Below are 18,942 nucleotides of genomic sequence, written 5' to 3'. Positions count from 1 at the left end.
GGGTGCGGGTGGGGTGGGGATGCCCCGGGCTCTGGGAGGGGCCCCAGCTCCGTCAGCTCCAGCTGAACCACCCGTGAGTTAGGTCGAGCAGAGCCGAAGCCCCCGGTGCTTTGTCGCGGGTTCGCTCCCTAGCTATCTCGATCACTCCCTCCCTTCTACCCTCCCTTCCTCCCGGCGGCCGTGGCGACGCTGGGGAAGCGGCAGAGAGGAGTGGCCGGGTGCTGGAAGAATGCTGCTCCGCCGAGGGGGCTGAACCCGACACAGTTTCCCCACGGTGTAAGCCCCACGAGCCGAGCCCGAGTGACTCAACCGTAAGCCTTGTGGATCCTGCACCTGAACCGCTGGAGGTAATGGGGCGGGAGAGAACAGGGAGGGCAGAGACTAGACAGGCACGCGGGCGGACGGAAAGACAGACAGACAGACAGACAGACAAGCCCCCCTTCCCCCCAAGCGCACAGACACGCCGAGAAAGCCAGATACAGAGAGATAACCTCCAGCATAAAGAAGTGCCTTCGGATTCAGAGGGCAATGGGGGTGGGGTGGGAATTGGGGTCGGACCCTTGGGGACTAGTCGGTGTCGCACTGCAGAGGGAGCGTGTAGTTAGGAAAGGGGCGGGGGTGCATGGGGAATTTGTGGCCTTGGCGCAGGGCACCTACTTTCCCTCGGAGACTTTGCATCCCCCTTTCCCCTAGCCGAGGGCGCCGAGGTCGGAGAGTGGCTCCCAGACCCTGGCCTCGGACCCTTCTAACCTAGCTTGCCTGCTATTGCCAGCACGACGAGGCGACACCCCTCCAGGTGGTGGGGAACCCCCTTCTAATCCCTCCCTCTAACCCTGTAAGGGCGGGCAGATCAGTCTTGGGGCCCACAGAGAGGGAGCGAGCGGTTGGTGAGGCGGGATCGAGGGTCTGAGAGAACCGGTCTCAGATGGGCTTGTGAGTGGCTCAGGACCCTGCTGTCGCGTCTGGCTGGGTGGGACTCCGGGGCTGCTCGGAGGGCCTCGAGCTGCTCGGGTTCTTCCTTTTTGACGGGTTCCAGAATGTAGACCCTGGAAGTCAAGAGGTGACTTAGCATTGCCCAATTTGGGAAGGGGTGAGAAAAGCTGAAACAGAGCATCCTTCGGTTCCAGGGAGTCAAGCTAGTCCTCATCAAATGTCCCTGTCCCCACAGGCGCTGACTGACTCGCCCACCGGAGCCTCCGGGCTTCGACATGCTGGAGGAGCCTGGGTCTCGGCCTCCGCCCTTAGGCCTCGCGGGTCTCCTGTTCTTGGCTCTGTTCAGTCGGTGAGCGTTTTTTTCCAGTTCGGGGGGGGGGGGAGCACCGATCTGGGTTAGGGGGATAGGGAGGGAGCATGCGACTAGACCCCAGACCCCTGTCGCTTGTCCTCAGGGCTCTAAGCAATGAGATTCTGGGCCTAAAACTCCCCGGTGAGCCGCCGCTCACAGCCAACACCGTGTGCCTGACCCTGTCCGGCCTGAGCAAGCGGCAGCTGGGGCTGTGCCTGCGCAGCCCCGACGTGACGGCGTCGGCGCTCCAGGGGCTGCACATCGCCGTCCACGAGTGTCAGCACCAGCTGCGCGACCAGCGCTGGAACTGCTCGGCCCTGGAGGGCGGCGGCCGGCTGCCGCACCACAGCGCCATCCTCAAGCGCGGTGAGCCTGCCGGGGCGGCTGTCTGTGCTGCTGCCCAGGCGCGGGGGGCAGGCCGAGGCGCGCGGAGGCGGGAAGGGACCGGCTCGCCGCATCGGGAGGGGCCTCTCCGGGAATTTCCCCAGGAGCGGCGCTCAGCTGGGTCCGGTCACCCGGCTGGGTCTCTGCCTGCCTGCCTGCCTGCCTTCCACCTGCGTCGCTGGCGAGGCAGCTGGGTCCTTGCTCCCCTACCCCAGGGCCTCCCTTTTCTGCCTCCACCCAGCTAGGATCTGGGATGCACCTGTGAACAAGAGATGCCCCCAACCCAAGAAGCTTCAAACACCCCCCAAACCCCTATTTTTCTCTCCCCTCCCTCTCCACCCAGACAAGTCCAGGCTGGTGTCCCCAGAGTCTCAGCGGGGGTGGGGTGACGCCCCCAACCGTTTAAGGGTTAAACCTGCTCCCCTAATTGCTGGGGTTCCCAGGAGCCAAAGCTGGGAACAAAGACCCTGATGGCTTTGAAGCTGGGGAGTAGCCCCCTCCTCTGTGCTGTGGGGGCCCCAGGTGTCCCTCACCTGAACAGGTGAGGAATGGCTGGAGGGCCACAAAACAGGTCAGTGCTGGCCTGGTCTAGATGGGACGGTCGGTCTGGGAGACTCCATTGTCTCCCTATACTCAACTGAAGTTTACTCCCAGAGGAGTAAGGATGGGGGGGCAGAGGGGCGGGGCTCAGTCCAGAGGTACGGTAGTGCTTTGGGGACGATGGGGTTAATAGGCAGCTGCCATCTGTAGGGGAATTCCCAAGACGTGTGCAAACAGCTTCACCCTTGGATGGTTGGGGGATCTCGGGGCTGGCCCTGGAGCCCTCGACTCCCTGGTAAGAGGGGCCTGGCCTCCAAGCCAACTGTCTTTCATCTTCTCAGTACTCTTGCTTGCAAGTGTACTTGCTTAAAATGAAATGAGGGACCCCCCTCCTTCTCTGCAGGGCCTGATACAGTGGAAGGTTTTGACACCCAGATGGGGAGGATGTCTGTCTAAGCCTGGGAAAGATTTGTCATCCCTAGCCTCCTCCTCCTCAGTGACCCCCCAAAACATAACAGAGAGGCCAACCTTTAAAAGGGCCCTGGGGAGAGTCACTCCTGGCTTACTCCTCCTCCCAGTATTTTATAAGGTAATAGCAGGTTAGAATAAACATAAAGGGCAGATATAAAACTAGAATCTGGGAAGGGGGTGGGCGGCTCCAGCATGTTAGGGTTGCTACTGCAGTGGTAGCTTGCATTGAAGACTCATTTAAGAAGGTGGGGGAAGGACCCCAAAGCCAAAGGTGCCCCCAAGCTCCCTGCAGAGTTGGGGGATTTCTAAGGCTTTTAGATGTAGAACTCCTGGAACACCTTCAGGAGTCCTCAGCACTCTTTCTGAATTATCTCAAATCCAGAGGTCTCACTAGGCCAGTGGTTCTCAAGCTCTCTGCAGGGCTGAGAGGGGTAGTCCATCCTTGATGGTTGATCCTGAGGGGTCAAATGTCAGATATCTTGCATAGCAAATACTTACATTGTGATTCATAGCAATGTTACAGATATGAAGCAGCAACGAAATAATTTTGTGGTTGGGGCCATCACAACATGAGGGAGCTTATATTAAAAGGTCACAGCATTAGAAAGGTTGTCTCTTACATTCGCACCCCAAGATCACAGCTTTTCAGAGGTTTGGCTTTAGTGGTATCTTGACGCCATGAGTCTCTTCAAAGCTGAGGGATCTGAGGCCTGGTGTTATTTTCTTGTCTCAGGATGCTATCCCAAATCAGTCAGCTGATAAATGACAGGATTCCGTTACAAATTTCTGACATTGGCTGCTGCTGGTGGTGGCTCACACCTATAATCCTAGCTCTTGGAAAGCTGAGGAGGAGGATTGTCAAGAGTTCAAGGCCAGCTTGGGCTACATAGCAGACCCCATCTCAAAAAAAGGAAAAAGTTGCTAAGGAGGGTGGCTGGTGTCTCTTTCCCAGCCCCCCACCTTCCCTTTCTCCTCAGCTGCCTGTCAACCTCACGCCTGTCAATCCATTTCCTCCCCAGGTTTCCGTGAGAGTGCGTTCTCCTTCTCTATGCTGGCTGCTGGAGTCATGCATGCTGTTGCCACTGCCTGCAGCCTGGGCAAGCTGGTGAGCTGTGGCTGCGGCTGGAAGGGCAGTGGTGAGCAGGACAGGCTTCGGGCCAAGCTGCTGCAGCTTCAGGCGCTGTCTCGGGGCAAGACTTTCCCCCACTCCCAGCCCAGCCCTGTTCCTGGCTCAGTCCCCAGCCCTGGCCCCCAGGACACATGGGAATGGGGTGGCTGTAACCACGACATGGACTTTGGAGAGAAGTTCTCTCGGGATTTCTTGGATTCCAGGGAAGCTCCCCGGGACATCCAGGCGAGAATGCGGATCCACAACAACAGGGTGGGACGCCAGGTGTGTGTGCTTGCCTCGTCCTGGGCTCCTTCCTGGTCTCAGACAGCCTTGCCTAGAGTACAGGCTAGCCTCAGATTTGGAATCCTCCCAGTCTGAGGGCTGTGGCTGTAGGTGTGGCTTTTCTCAGTCTCTCTCTGCCCCTCCCTCCCTCCCAAGAGGCCCCACAGCGGAATGGGATGAGGTATGATGAGTGATCTTGTTACTAGCAAGCTTATTTATTGCTAGCAGTCACCAGAAATATGTTTAGAATCTATAGGAAGCTGCTTGATGGCATTTACCATATGTTAAGGCTGAGCGAGCATAGAGTAGCTTATTCTTTTTTTAAAATTTAAGGTGTTTCAGTGTTTTTTGCCCGCATGAATAGGCCTGTGCACCATTGTGTGCCTGGTGCCCTCAGAGGCCAGGAGAGGGCACTGGATTCCCTGGAACTGGAGTTTTATTGTTGTGAGTCACCATGTGGGAATCGAACCCAGGTCCTCTGGCAGAGCAGCAGTCAGTACTCTTAGCTATCCAGTCACATCTCCAGCCCCGCATTTGCTGTACTCTATCCGCGCCTAGTACTTGGCTCACGGCATAGACACTGTTACAACGGCCTTGCCGACAGACTTTAGGGGTATTCTGGCCTACAGTCTCCATTGTATCCATGTTTGTTCTGGAAAGAAGGCTGCTGTCTCCTTGCGAGCTACACATGGGTAAATCCCCCCTCGCTCCCTTTCTTGCTCTGATCATTTGCACCCCCTCATCCCTTCCCTCTTTGTCACTCTGATGTTGTAGGTGGTAACCGAAAACCTGAAGCGGAAGTGCAAATGCCACGGCACGTCGGGCAGCTGCCAATTCAAGACGTGTTGGAGGGCAGCCCCAGAGTTCCGGGCCATCGGGGCAGCACTGAGGGAGCGGCTGGGCAGAGCCATCTTCATCGACACCCACAACCGCAATTCTGGAGCCTTCCAGCCCCGCCTGCGTCCGCGCCGCCTCTCAGGAGAGCTGGTTTACTTTGAGAAGTCTCCTGACTTCTGTGAGCGAGACCCCACCTTGGGCTCCCCAGGCACAAGAGGCCGGGCTTGCAATAAGACCAGCCGTCTATTGGATGGCTGTGGCAGCCTGTGCTGTGGCCGTGGGCACAACGTACTCCGGCAGACGCGAGTGGAGCGCTGCCACTGTCGTTTCCACTGGTGCTGTTACGTGCTGTGTGATGAGTGTAAAGTCACAGAGTGGGTCAATGTGTGTAAGTGAAGGTGAGCTCGCCTAGGGACGAGGAGGAGCACTGTGTGAGGGCTGCTCTCTTTCAGCCTTTTTCTCTGTCTAGGGTTATTCGGGGCTCCCGGAAGTTCAAAGCATCCACCTGAGACCAGCTCTGGGGGCGTAGGGTCAGGTGAAATCTGTAACGAGCAGACTTTTGTGGGGGAAGTGGTCACCACATTCTGTTCTTAAACACCCGAATAGACTAAGATGGAATACACTGTATGACATCGCCTTCCCTACCTGCAGGGTCCCTCTGGCCTAGATTCTTTGGATAGGGAGTCAATCTTTTGGCCACTCCTCTTCCTCGAAGGCTAACCCCAGGCATTGTGTGGAGTCATTAAGATCCGAATATATAGCAAGAGACCACCTCTTCCTATTTGTGGTTCTCAGACTCCTCCACTGCAGCCCAGAACCTCCTCTTATGGGACCTCGGGTGACAATAATGAGAGGTTTTTGGTTGGAAAAGGACAGAGTGTCGCAGGGAACCTCAGACGGCTGTCTTGTCGGGTTCTTGAGGCCTCTCCGTCCTCCGTTCAGTTGGTGAAAGGGTCCCTCCAAGGGAAAGGTTTTAGCCGAAGCTCTTGGAAGCTCTTTTCCTTCTTCAGCAGGAAGGGTGGGAATGGATAATTTATTGTACTGGGACATGTTCTTGGTTCCTGTTTGAAACTAAAATAAATTAAGTTACTGGACTACTGGACTGGCGGATGCAGATGGTGATGTCTACTGGGTTAGCAGCCTGCGGGGGTTTTGTTTTTGTTTTGTTTGTTTGTTTTTCTCTCTAGGTGAACTCTACACTCCTGTACTCAGTGACTTTTTATGTATATCCTGCTGACTTCCACAAAGGATTGGAAATGATGTTCAATGACTGAGTTTAGGTGTTTAGTCTGTAGAACCAAGGTGGACTTCTGGGTGTGAAGGACTTTTAGATCCAAATGTGCATGAGACCCTGCTCACCCTGAGCACCTTCATTGTTACTCAGAATCAAAGCTGTCAAGGGCTGGCTGGTAAATATACTAGAGGGTAATTACACTAGGCTGTTTATACTGGGTCTTTATGTACACGACTCACCTCTACCATAGTTACTCGATTCTGCTGTTATAGACCCAAAATAGCTTTGGGCAGGGGGTGAACAAAAGTAGACACAGACTGCACATAAGTGGACGGGGATAGCTGTGTTCAACACAACTCACAAAGCTGGTGTTCAGGGTCAGACCAGGTCCTCTGACTGTAATTTGTTGACCCCTTTGCAACATGGTCACGCCTGCAATGGAAGTTTCAGGTCTTAAGTGTATCTTAACAATTAAGTGGAACTAAAGGAGCAGGTGCTGTTGTCTCTAAATCCAAACCAGAGAACTGGGCTGGGGGATGTACATCAAGGGTGATGGAAAAACACATGAGGATTGCTACACTCAAAATGCAAAATGTGTTATTTGTTGGGGAAGGGTCTCACTGTGTACCCCAGGCTAGTCAGGAGGTCAGTATGTACCCTAGGCTGGCCTCACACTTTCCATTGTGCCTCATCCTCGAGTCCTGGGACTGCAGGTGGGCCTTATCGGACCTGGCTAAATGAGGTATTTCTAGCAAACTAGCATTCTCTGCAACTGAATTATTTGCATATATATATATATGTATATATATATATAGTCTTTCTTTATTCAATGTTCTTTTTGTATTTAATCTGAGTAAAATAATTTCTTTATCTTTTCAATTTTTCTACATTTATTTGTGTGTGTGAGCACGCCCATGCGTGGCAGGCATACCATGGAACTCATACAAAGTCATGGGACAACTTGCAGAAGCCAGCTGTCACCTGCTACCACTTAGGTTCCAGGTCTTCAGGCTCTGTGGAGTTTAGGTCTTCAGGCTCTGTGGAAGCAACTTGACCAGCTGGCCCCTTCCTTGTCTTTTCAGATATAACTAGAGAGATGAGAATTTTTTCTACCACATCTCCAATTCCTAGCCTAATGTCTTTGAAAAAAAGCACCTTTAGGATGCAATGTGGAGGGGCTGGGGAGGTGGCTCAGTGGTTAAGAGCATTGGCTGTTCTTCCAGAGGATCCAGGTTCAATTTCCAGCACCCACATGGTAGTTGACAAATGTCTGCAACTCCAGTCCCAGAGGATTTGACACCTTCACACAGACACATGGGCAAAAACACCAGTGCACATCAAGTAAAGAAATTGCCTGGTGTAAAAACAGAGTTGGACAGGTCCCTATGAGTTCAAGGCCAGCCTTGTCTATAAAGTGAGTTCTAGGACAGCCAGGGATGTTACACAGAGAAACCCTGTCTCTAAAGATAGATAGATAACAGATCTTTTTTACAAAAAGGTGTAATGTGCACAAAAGACCTTTCAGAACACCTGCAAATTCAGGGGTTAGAAGAGTTCCCAGGGGAGCGGGCAGTGGTGGCTCATGCTTTTAATCCAAGCACCTGGGAGGCAAAGGCAGGTGAATTTCTAAATTCAAGGCTACACAGAGAAACCATGTGTCAAAAAAAACCAAAACCAAAACCAAACAATGTTCCCAGGGGGGTTGGAGATAGCACCTGCTGCTTTTGCAGAGGGTATGGATTCAGTTCCCAGCACCCGCATGGTGGCTCACAACCATCTGGAACTTCAGTCCAGGGAATCTGGTGCCCTTGTCTGGCCTCTGTAGGCTCCTGCACACCCATGGCTCAGAGACATATGAGGGCAAAACACTCATACAGGAAAAAAATATGTACATATATGTATATATATACACACATATATATACATCTGTGTATATATATATATGTATCTATATGTATGTATATATATGTGACCAAAACCATGCTTCGAGGGAATGCAGAAATGGCTCCCTATACTTCTCTATTCTTCTTCTATAAGGTGATACAGGACCAAGGGGACCACCAGGACTGTTGGATCATGGCGTACTCCATGGTGACATTACACCTTTTTTAGTTTGGGAGGCCAGGTATCATGGCACTCAGGAGGCAGAGACAGGCAGATCTCTGTGAGTTTGAGGCTAGCTTGGTCTACAGAGTGAGTTCCAGTACAGCCAGGGCTCTATATAGATAACCTACTAACCTATCTCAAAAAACAAAAACAAACAAACAAAAATTTGGGGGGAGGGTTGGGGAGATGGCTTCTTGATTTAGAGTACTTATTGCTCTTGCAGGGGACTGGAGTTTTGATTTCTAGCTCCAACGTGGCAGCTCACAGTTCTCTTTAACTCCAGTTCCAAGGGATCCAACACTGTATTCTGACGAGGCATGCATGTGGTACGCAGACATACATGTGGGCAGACCACTCATATTTACAAATAAATCTTTCTTTAAAGATTTATTATATGTAAGTATACTGTAGCTGTCTTCAGACACACCAGAAGAGGGCGTCAGATCTCATTACAGATGGTTGTGAGCCACCATGTGGTTGCTGGGATTTGAACTCAGGACCTCTGGAAGAGTAGTCAGGGCTGTTAACTGCTGAGCCATCTCTTCAGCCCACAAATAAATTTTAAAAAAATTTAAAAATATATGTGTATAAGTGCATGTATGAGTATCTAGAAGAGAGTTGTGAATTCCCTGGAATTGAAGTTTTAGGGTGTTGTGAGCTGCCTGGAATGGGTGCTGGGGACTGAACTCAGGCCCTCCTGAATTCAGCCATCCTCTCCGCTCCATGGCAACAGCTTATCAGGAGATGTCAGACATCTGCTAACCTAGGAGAGGAAGAAAGGAGAGAGGCCGAAGTAAGCTGGGCTTGGATACAACTGAGAATAACAGGGAACGTCCAGAATGCCAATGCTTTCCCTCTAGGATGAGGCACTCTCCGACAGGCCTTGGCGAGAGGGAATCTATTAACTTCCCTTTTCCTTCCTGTTTGTCCCTTTGCCTCCCTCTCTTTTCTAGCTTTTCATCCTATCACACGCTCTGGGCAAACTTAAGCCCCAAACCACAACCTTGACAAATTCCAATTGGATTTGGTCAGCAAGGCCAACACCCCCTCCCGGCACAGGCGCTGGGCTCAGGCCCAGGACTGGGGTCAGTAATGGGGTGGGAGTATGCAACCCACAGAGCTGCTGGGTGGCTACAGTTTCAGCTTTTCCTGGGCTCCGGTGGCAGCTAGAGGGAGGGAGAAGGCCGGTAAACAGTAAGTCAGGATGCAGGGCCTCCTCACACTCTGATGAGCTCTTTGTCCTCTACCTTGACCAAAAGGCTAGGAAGCTTAGAGTGGCACTTCTATCCACCCCTGCTTGTGTCAGGCCAACCTTGTCTCTCCACACATCAGAGGGTGAAGGATGGAAGACCTGAGGGGGTCTCTAGCCACACCCACCATCTCCAAGTCCACCAGTGATTCCTACTGAGCCATAGGGAGCTGTCGGCCATTTTCATCTTCCTTTCACTCTAGCGAACTTTTGCAGGAGGACTCCAGGTCTTCATCATTAGGTTTTCTCTTCTTGTTGTGGTTCTACGTGGAAACTCTAAGGAGTGGGGTGAGTGATCGTAAAGTGTATGGACGAGAGTGAGTGGGTATATAACCTGGTGGAGTTATTACAAAGTTTTAGGAGAGAAATGGAGAGGTTAGCAATCACACTAAAGGCGTGTCAGAGCACCGACTCTATGAATTTGTAACTGTCTTAAGGTTTCCATTGCTGAGATAAACACTGTGACCAAAAGCAAGCTAAGGAGGAAAGGATTAACTTCACCTCATAGATTCTATAGTCACTGAAGGACATCAGGGTAGGAACCTGCAGGAACTGAAGCAGAGGCTGTGGAGCGCCACCCAGAGGCTTGTTCACTATGGCTTTTTTTTTTTTTTCTTTTTCTTTTTCCTTTTTGAAACATGGTCTTTTCTATGGAATCCTGGCTGCTGTTCTAGAACTTGCTATGTAGATCAGGCTGGCCTCAGACTCAAAGAAATCCACCTGCCTGTGCCTCCTGAGTGCTGGGATAACGGTATGCGCCATCATCGCTGGCTCAGATTGCTTTCCTGATTTTTTTCCCTAAAATTGGAAGTTATTTTTATGTGCATGAGTGTTCTGCCTACATGCATGTTTGTGTAGCACTTGCACACAGTGGCCATAGAGGCCAGAGTAGGGCCTGGGACTAGAGTCACAGACGGTTGCTTGCCACCATGTGGATACCATGAATCAAGCCAGGTCCTTGGGGAAAGCGGCTTGTCCTCTTAACCTCTGAGCATCTAGCCAGCCTTCCCCTGCCTTATAAAATTCAAGGGTAGCACTGCCCACCGTGCTGGGCCCTCCCGTGTTAATCATCGATCGAGAGGAATACCCCGCAGGTTGGCTTACAACCTGGTGAGGTCATTTCTTGGTTGGGGTTTCCTCTTTCCAGATGATTGTAACCTGTACCAAGATGACATCAACTAGCCAGTTCACTTGATCCCTTGTCAATATGACACACAAATACGTCATTATTCAGCTAGAACCTTTCTTTTCTCAGTTACCCCCAACATGACATGTTATAGTGATGTAAAACATTCTAATGTTGAAGTTTCCCATAGTTGTTAAAAATTCAAATGTTCAGAGAAACTCAGTCTCTTTAGAAACATCCAAAGTCTCTTCTATAGTTCAATGTTTTTCTAAAACAGTCAAAATCCTGTAAAATTCCAAAGGCTCTTAAGCGTGGAGTCCTGTGAAATAAAACAATAAGTTACATACTTTATTGCTTCAAAAAGGAAAATCAGGGCAATTACAAGCAAACCAAAGCAAAACCAGAGTCCAACCTGCGGGGCATTCCTCTCAATCGATGATTATCATGGGAGGGTCCAGCACTGTGGGCAGTGCTGGGGCCCACTCATGGCTCTCTGCGCCCCAAAACACTCCTCAGCTCTGCCATCTTGTCTCCTGGGCCCAGGGCAGCGCTAGTCCACAGTTTCTTCTGTCCTTGGCAGTTGTCCCATGGTTCTGGCATCTCCAAAATACTGGGTCTCTGCTGCAGCTGGACTGTGGCTTCTCTGTCTGTCTGTCTCTGTCTGTCTGTCTCTCTCTCTCTCCTCTGACCCTGCCACATGGTGACAAGAGACCAGACTGGCCTCAAAGACAGACCTACACCTGACTGTGGTTCCCAAGTGCTGGGATTAAAGGCCTGAGCCACCACACTGGACTGCTGTTTCCCTAATCACAGCTGATCCTTCAGCCCCAGCTGTCCAATAGAAATTGTCCAAGCAAGGTAAAACTTTAGGTGTTTGTTTGTTTGTTTAGACAGGTTCTTTCTATATAGCCCTGGTTGGCCTAGAACTTACTATGTTGAACTTACTGGCTGTGATCTCCCAGACATCTACCTCCAAAGTCCTGGGATTAAAGGTCTGAGCCACCACATCTTTAGTGGTTCTTAATTCAAAATATGAAACGTAGACTCTTTAAGGGACTCTCTAGTTTTTCGCTGTAACTTCCCAAGCCAGGCCTCCGCCGTCCGCACTGCTCTGGGCTTACCTTCTGAGTCCCCACAGCAGCCCACTGAACTCTGAGCACACAAGGCTCTTCCAGCCCAGAGTTCAAACACCACCACAGTCCTCCCCAAAACACAAGGTCAGGTCTGTGACAGAAACATCTCACCCCTAGTGTCCAAACGCAACCCGAGGAAGAAAGGGTTCATTAGAGTTGATCACTGAGTTGGAACTCGGGGTACGAAACTGGAGGCAGGAATGGAGGCAGAGGCCACAGAGGATGGCTGCTTATATGTAGGCTTGCTCAGCCCGATTTTTTTCTTTCATTATTTATTTATTTATTTTTGGTTTTTCGAGACAGGGTTTCTCTGTGGAGCTCTGGCTGTCCTGAAACTCACTCTGCAGACCAGGCTGGCCTCAAACTCAGAAATCCACCTGCCTCTGCCTCCGAAGTGCTGGGATTAAAGGTGTGCGCCACCACCGCCCCGCTTCTTTTGTTTTTTTTTAAATTTATTTTATTTATTATGTGTATGAGTACACTGTAGCTGTACAGATGGCCATGAGCCATCATGTGTGTGGCTGCTGGGAATTGAACTCAAGACCTCTGCCATCCACTTGCTCCAGCGTAATACATTGTAGCTGTCTTCAGACACACCAGAAGAGGGTATCAGATCCCATTACTGGTGGTTGTGAGCCACCATGTGGTTGCTGGGATCTGAACTGGGACCTTTGGAAGAGCAGTCAGTGCTCTTACCTGCTGAGCCATCTCTTATACAACTCAACTCAGGGGGGAATACTTTCTACAGTGAGCTTGGCTTTCTCAAGTTATCACTCAAAGAAAATGTCCCCCAGGCTTGTTTACAGGCCAAGCTGACAAAGCAAGACATTTTCTCGAGCTTCTCTCTTCCTGCATGACTCTGTAACCTGAGTCCATCTGACATAAAACTACCTAGCACAGCAACTATATCTTGGGGAGTCTTTTGCCTTTAAGAATCCAGAATTTGGGCTTGGGAGATAGCTCAGCCATTAAAAGTATTAGCAAGACAAGCCTGACCCGAGTTTGATCCTCAGAACCTGTTTAAAAGGTGGAGGGAGATCAGACTTTTACTGACCGCTCTTGCCTAGAGAACCTGGTCCCAGCACCCCACATGGGACAACTCACAACTGCTTGTAACTCTGTCTCCAGGGAATGTAACATTTTTCTCCTTGCAGCAGATAATCACACTTACAGGCGAATGCTCTCACACGCAGCCATATGTGCATATGCATAGTTAAAAATAAACCCATTTGGCTGGGTGTGTGACCAACACCTTTAATTTAAACACTCAGGAGGCAGAGACAGGCAGATTGTTCAATGCCAACTTGGTCTACAGAGTGAAATCCAGGCAGGTGGGGCTACATACTGAGCCCCTGTCTCAAACACAACAATAACATATATATATATGTATATATATATATATTATACATATATATGTATATGTATAATATATATACATATATATACATATATATGTATATATGTATATATACATATATATACATATGTATATATATCATATATATGTGTGTGTATATATATATATATATATATATAATATATAAAGCTGGATGCCTGTGGTGTAATGAAAGCATTCCTAAGGCAAGATGGGGCATGACGTCAGGAGAATTGCACAGAGCTAGCCTGTAGTGTGCACTAGAGCAGCAGAAACCAGAGACCCTGCCCCAACAAGGGAAAAGTCACAAACTGATCTTGAAAGTTGTCCTCTCTAACCTCCACTTCTTGCTAGGGTCCAAGAACACCTATGATCTCTCATAGAAGTGCACGTGCGCGTGCACGCGCACACACACACACACACACACACACACACACGAGTTAATAAATGGAAAAAAAAAACAAATCCAGAATTTAACAAAGGTCCTCAACAGCAGTGAGTCAAATGTAATTCTCTTCGTTCTTCGTTCATCTTTTCTGGCTGTCCGGGGCTCTGTGAATCAGGCTGGCCTTTAGCTCATAGAGATCCACCTGCCTCTGCCTCCACAGTCTCCAGTGCTGGCATTAAAACCCTGTGCCACTACTGACCGGCCAGTCGTGTTATTTTTGAAGACAAACTGGTATAGAGGTATAAACCAGAGACAGATGTGACAAGGGATACACGCCGAGTGGCACTTTGCAGCCTGTGTTTTGGAAGGAGAGGAGAGTTATAATGTTATAATGTTGCACCAAGCTCTTATACTTGATGATGTATTTAAAGAACGGGGTTCAGTGTTTCTGGCGAGGACCCTTCTAGGGCAGATTCTAACATAGCTTGTGCCTAGTCTCAGGCAGTGTTTCCATCATGTGTCAGGGAAGGAAGGCGGGGACCTGGGTGCTCTTTCCTTGGGATACAAAATTCCAGACTCATCTAGAGAGACTTCATGAGTCTCTGTTGTCTTTTCTTTCTTTCTTTCTTTTTTTTTTTTTTAAGATTTATTAATTAATACCAGGACAGGGCATCAGATCTCATTACAGGCGGTTGTGAGCCACCATGTGGTTGCTGGGATTTGAACTCAGGACCTTCGGAAGAGCAGTCAGTGCTCTTACCCTCCGAGCCATCTCGCCAGCCCCTGGCCTCTGTCTTTCAAGTTCAACCTCCTAGAGAACTCTGATCCAGATGCATTCTCTACTATCTCAAAGGCATCGTTCTTTCTCCTCTTCCTTTATGAGGAAGGATCTCAGAGAAAGTATCCTTAAGGAATCAGGGAGTTGAGCGGATTAGCAGGTGGGGTGCGTGCGACGCGCTGTGTATTTGGATTAAGACTGGATTTGGCAACCGTCTTGGCTATCCACACTCCACTTAGGCTCTGCCTAAAAAAAAAAAAAACGCCAGAGAGCCGGGTGGTGGTGGCGCACGCCTTTAATCCCAGCACTTGGGAGGCAGAGGCAGGCGGATTTCTGAGTTCGAGGCCAGCCTGGTCTACAGAGTGAGTTCCAGGACAGCCAAGGCTACACAGAGAAACCAAAAAAGGAGAAAAAGGGAGGGAGGGAGGGGGAGAGAGAGACCCCAGAGGCTCCCCGGCCCGTGGCCAGCGCAGCGGCTCAGTGCCCTCAGCCTCTCGCCACCCGTGCCTTCGTCCTCCGGCCCCCACACCGGCCCCCGCCGAGCCTCAGCCTCAGCCTCAGCCCCGGCTGCTTTTGCTGCAGCCGCTGCCATGGTGATGGGTCTCGCGAGAGCCGCCGCTCGCCGCCGCGCACTTCTCGCGCGATCGTGGAGGTGGGAAGTATCCCGGGCTGGGGGTGGGTGTTCGCCGCGCAGCTCCTGTCGCCGTCGCGGCTTCCGGTGCTAGGTGGAGGGAGGGCCGGAGGGAGCCGGGGAGCCGGGCCAGCGGAGCAGCTTCGCCGCGGTCGGTCGGCTTGCGGAGCGGGAGCGGGAGGCGGCGGCCGGAGAGCCGGGTGGGACCTGCGGGGGCGGAGGCGGCGGTGGCAGCCGCGGCGCCGGGCGCAGGAACAGGTTCGGAGCTGGAGAGGGAAGGGGGCCGAGCCGGGTCGGGTCGGGGCCGGTCGGGGTGGGAGCCCGAGGCCCCCCGGCGAGGGGCGAGCCTCGCAGAGCCGGGGACCCCGGCCGCACTCCTGCCCCCGCAGCTGAAGGACGCTGAGCCGGGGTGGGGCGGGGGCGGGGGGCGCACACGGGTCTGCCCTCCGCCTCGCCCGGGCGGCGACCTGGGCTGCAGAGGTGAGCTGCGGAAGGTTGGCGACCGGTGGGGGGCGACGCGGGGGCGGCGTGGCTGTTTGGATCTTTTCCTTGTGTTTTAAGGGCTGGCAGGAAAGCTGCCTTTTCTCTCTCCCTCCCCCGCCTGGGCTGGGGAGGTGGGGGAACCAGAGAGAAGCCCGGCGGTGGTGGTTATCTCCCCCTCACCCATCGCGAGGCACGGGGGCCGGGGCTCAGCATCACGGCGGGCTGGGGGCTGGGGGCGCACGGCTGCGCCCGGTCTCGCGAAGGGTGTGGGGCTGGGCAGGTGGGGAAGAGGGCAGCAGGTGGGGAGAGGGCGGGGAGGAGGCTGGGGAAGGGGGAGGGGGACCCGAGCCGGCTTGGAGGAGAGAGGTGGGGCCTTCCTCCCCCGGGCGGAGCGGGGGCGGTCTCACCGAAGGAGGGAGCACCTTGTCACCGGCCCTGAGTTGGTGTCTTCCAATCCGCTTTCTTTCTCTAGGAAGTACCAGGATTCCCGGAACAGAAAATTGAAGCCATTGCTTATGCCAGTCCTTTGAAGGAAGGAGGGGGAGGTGGGGAGGTAAAGTTTTCTGTGAAAAACCCAGGGTCGTTTAGTTACGTCCTCGTAACTCTCTTTTGGAGAGACTTGTTCTCTTTTTGGGGGTTTATATTACTGCTGGTCTCAGGGCCATGTGGTGGAGGGTTATGTGGTCAGGACTAAGGCGAAAATAGTGAGGTCATTAGGGTGAGGGAGCCGGGTAATGTAAAACCCGTCTCTGACGCTGTTGGATTGGGTCACCCTTGGGTCCATGGCATGAAAGTTTTATTGGGAGGAGATCGGCTGCAGGAGTCTGATTGCTTGAGTCATCGCAGCAGGATAGAATCTAGTCTCTGCATACCTCCATCTCTGTCCCCAGTCAGGTAGATGGGGACTGTCTTTGCTGCCATTTTGTCTTAGACCTGTTTGGAGATAGTATCCCTACTGTGTGCTGCAGTGGCCCTTGGGTTGGCCTTTTGCATATTGGACCTGCTTGCTCTTGAATACATTGTGAAAGGCTGACACTTAGGTAGGTTCAGCTTTTCACAGAACGATTCACTGACTTGGAGGCAGCTGGAAAGGGCTCCCAGGTGTCACACAGTCCCTCCTGACATCATGCAGGGTTTTCCTTCTTCCCTTCCTTTCCCCTGCCTTCTTTGTTTGAGATGAGGTCTCTGTGTAGTCCCCTTGCTGGCCTCAACTTAACAGCTGCCTGCCTCTGTCTCTCAAGTGCTGAGGTTGACCTGGGAGCCACAGTAGACCTGTACTTCCCTTTTTGAGACAGGCTGGGTTTGAACTTAAGAATCTTGCTTTTGTAAGAGCATGGGATAGCAATGTATAGAGCCGTACAAGGTTTCTAGCTACTGCTTAAGGAAGAGGTAAAGAGGGCCAGGTGTGGTAACAGGTCTGTAATCTCAGTGCTAGGAAGATGTACACGGTAGGCAGTTAGGTCAGCCTGGGTTACATAGCAAGACTGTCTCAAGTAAAACAAAATAAATGAAAACCAACAAAACCCCTTGAGAAGTCTTGTCAGAAGTGTTCTCAAGCCTTAAGTGTGTCATCTGAACCCTTCCCGTGCCTACAGTGAGGGAATGGAGTTCAAGGACAGACACATTCTCTATTAATGAGAAGGAAAAACTTCTTTAAAACCAAAGTTGTTAGAGCTGAGGCTGCAGCTGACAGAACTGGAATCTGCTTCCTCACGTAACATTGGAAATACCGAGAGGCCTGTGAGTCAGAGCACACCACTGCGTTTGGCTAATGGTGTGTTTAGAAGTGGGATGTCACAGTGACTGAAGCAGACAAGATGGGGGCAGGCTCACCTCCTGCTATCCCTTGCCGTCCTGTGGTATACACTTGATAACTCGTTTGCACTTAAGTTCACTACCAAGCAGGCTGTTGTCAGAGTTAGACAGGATGATAAGTGTAAGTCCTGAGTACTGCGCTGGGCACACTTCAAGTGTTGACTGCAGTTAGTAGCCCACTGTCATAGCATGACACCAGCACTCGGGCAAGGCTGCCGTACAATAGAGCGAGTTAGTGGGAGAGTGGCGTGGGCCTATGAAGGGACAGTTGTTAGTGGCTTTACTCAGTGCCTGTGAGAGGTAATGTTTTATTCTTGTCTGCATCAGTTTATAGCTGCAGCTCTTAATGCTTCCGTGAGAGGTGAGGCCGGAGCAGGGCAGGGGCTGAGAACATCCTCTGGATGTAAGGGCCTGGGGTGATCCAGAGTTGTGTTGGTTAGAAAGGTCACTGGGGGGCTGGCTAGATGGTTCAGTGGAGAAAAGCTCCTGGCAGTAACCTTGAAGATCTGAGTCTGAGTCCATACTCCTGCCCCAGGCCCACATGGTAGGAGGAGAGAACTGATTCTTTAATAGTTTTTCTCTGGCTTCAAGACAAAAATGATGTGAAAAGAAAAGGAAAACAGTTTTCTTTTGAGAAAAGTCACCGGGCAGCGGTGGTGCACGCCTATAATCCCAGCACTTGGGAGACAGAGATAGGTGGATTTCTGAGTTCGAGGCCAGCCTGGTCTACAGAGTGAGTTCCAGGACAGCCAGGGCTACACAGAGAAACCCTGTCTCAAAAAAAAAAAAAAAAGAAAGAAAGAAAGAAAGAAAAGAAAAATCACTCCATAGCTGCGTGTGACAAGTGAGAGAGCATGTGACCCTAGTACTTGAAGGTGGAGGCCAGCGGATGCTTCGTGAGCCCCCCTCCCCAATTGGGGAACCAGCTCAGTGCTAGAGCTTGCCTGGTTCTTCTTCAGAGGACTAGAGCTCAGTTCCCAGCACCCACTTCCAGAGCTACAACACTTGTGACTTCAGCTTTAGGAGACCCAGCAGCACACATGAAAGCATGCACTCTCATGCAGACAGACACACATATAATTTATTTAAAAAAAAAAAAAAGGATGGGGCTGAAGAGATGGCTCATCAGTTAACAGCACTTGCTCTTGCTCCAAGTTTGCTTCTTCAGCACCCTCCTGAGGGCTCAAAACCGTCCTTAACTTCAGTTCCAGGGACCCGGTGTCTTCTGGTTTAGTGGGTACCAGGCAGGAACACAATGCATGTACATGAAGACAAAACATGGGTGCACATAAAATAAATAAGTCTTGTAAGAATACGGATGGGGCTGGGCGGTGGTGGTGCACGCCTTTAATCCAAGCACTTGGGAGGCGGAGGCAGGCGGATTTCTGAGTTTGAGGCCAGCCTGGTATACAGAGTGAGTTCCAGGACAGCCGGGGCTACACAGAGAAACCTTGTCTTGAAAATACCAAAAAAAAAAAAAAAAAAAGGAATACAGAGGGGAGTGGGGCTTCGTTGTCAGAGTACTTCCTTGTAAGTGTAACCCTGGTGTTCAGTATCCAGCAAGTTTGGTGCCGCTACCCTTGGGAGATCAGAGGTGGGGAAAAGTTAAAGGCTGGGGCTGTTGAGATGGCTCAGCGGGTAAGATCACTGCTCTTCCAAAGGTCCTGAGTTCAAATCCCAGCAACCACATGGTGGCTCACAACCACCCGTAATG

General features: G+C 51.4%; 2 protein-coding genes across 5 annotated transcripts in view; both read left to right on the top strand.

Moving 5' to 3' along the window:
- The first annotated feature begins 56 nt into the window (after window positions 1-56).
- On the top strand, window positions 57-7,019 carry Wnt10b (Wnt family member 10B). 4 transcript variants are annotated; one of them, XM_031354998.1, is made up of 5 exons: window positions 57-347; window positions 1,169-1,282; window positions 1,389-1,651; window positions 3,700-4,073; window positions 4,848-7,019. In XM_031354998.1, the coding sequence occupies exons 2-5, from the start codon at window positions 1,209-1,211 to the stop codon at window positions 5,304-5,306; spliced, it is 1,170 nt and encodes a 389-aa protein (XP_031210858.1). In that variant the 5' UTR covers window positions 57-347; window positions 1,169-1,208; the 3' UTR covers window positions 5,307-7,019. The 4 variants fall into 4 exon arrangements, with proteins under 4 accessions (XP_031210858.1, XP_031210881.1, XP_031210875.1 ...); XM_031355021.1 differs by lacking the exon at window positions 57-347 and adding an exon at window positions 780-796; XM_031355015.1 differs by lacking the exon at window positions 57-347 and adding an exon at window positions 794-933.
- An 8,049-nt stretch (window positions 7,020-15,068) lies between these two features.
- Window positions 15,069-18,942, top strand: part of Arf3 (ADP ribosylation factor 3) — a 28,567-nt gene continuing 24,693 nt past the window's right edge. Inside the window, exon 1 of the mRNA XM_031354977.1 lies at window positions 15,069-15,188. The gene's annotated coding sequence lies outside the window, so the exon portion shown is untranslated. The remainder of the gene's footprint in view (window positions 15,189-18,942) is intronic.

Source organism: Mastomys coucha, unplaced genomic scaffold, assembly GCF_008632895.1.
Source record: "Mastomys coucha isolate ucsf_1 unplaced genomic scaffold, UCSF_Mcou_1 pScaffold11, whole genome shotgun sequence".
Taxonomy (NCBI): domain Eukaryota; kingdom Metazoa; phylum Chordata; class Mammalia; order Rodentia; family Muridae; genus Mastomys; species Mastomys coucha.
Note: the sequence above shows the minus strand (reverse complement) of the source record. Positions and strands in the feature narration are given on the sequence as shown.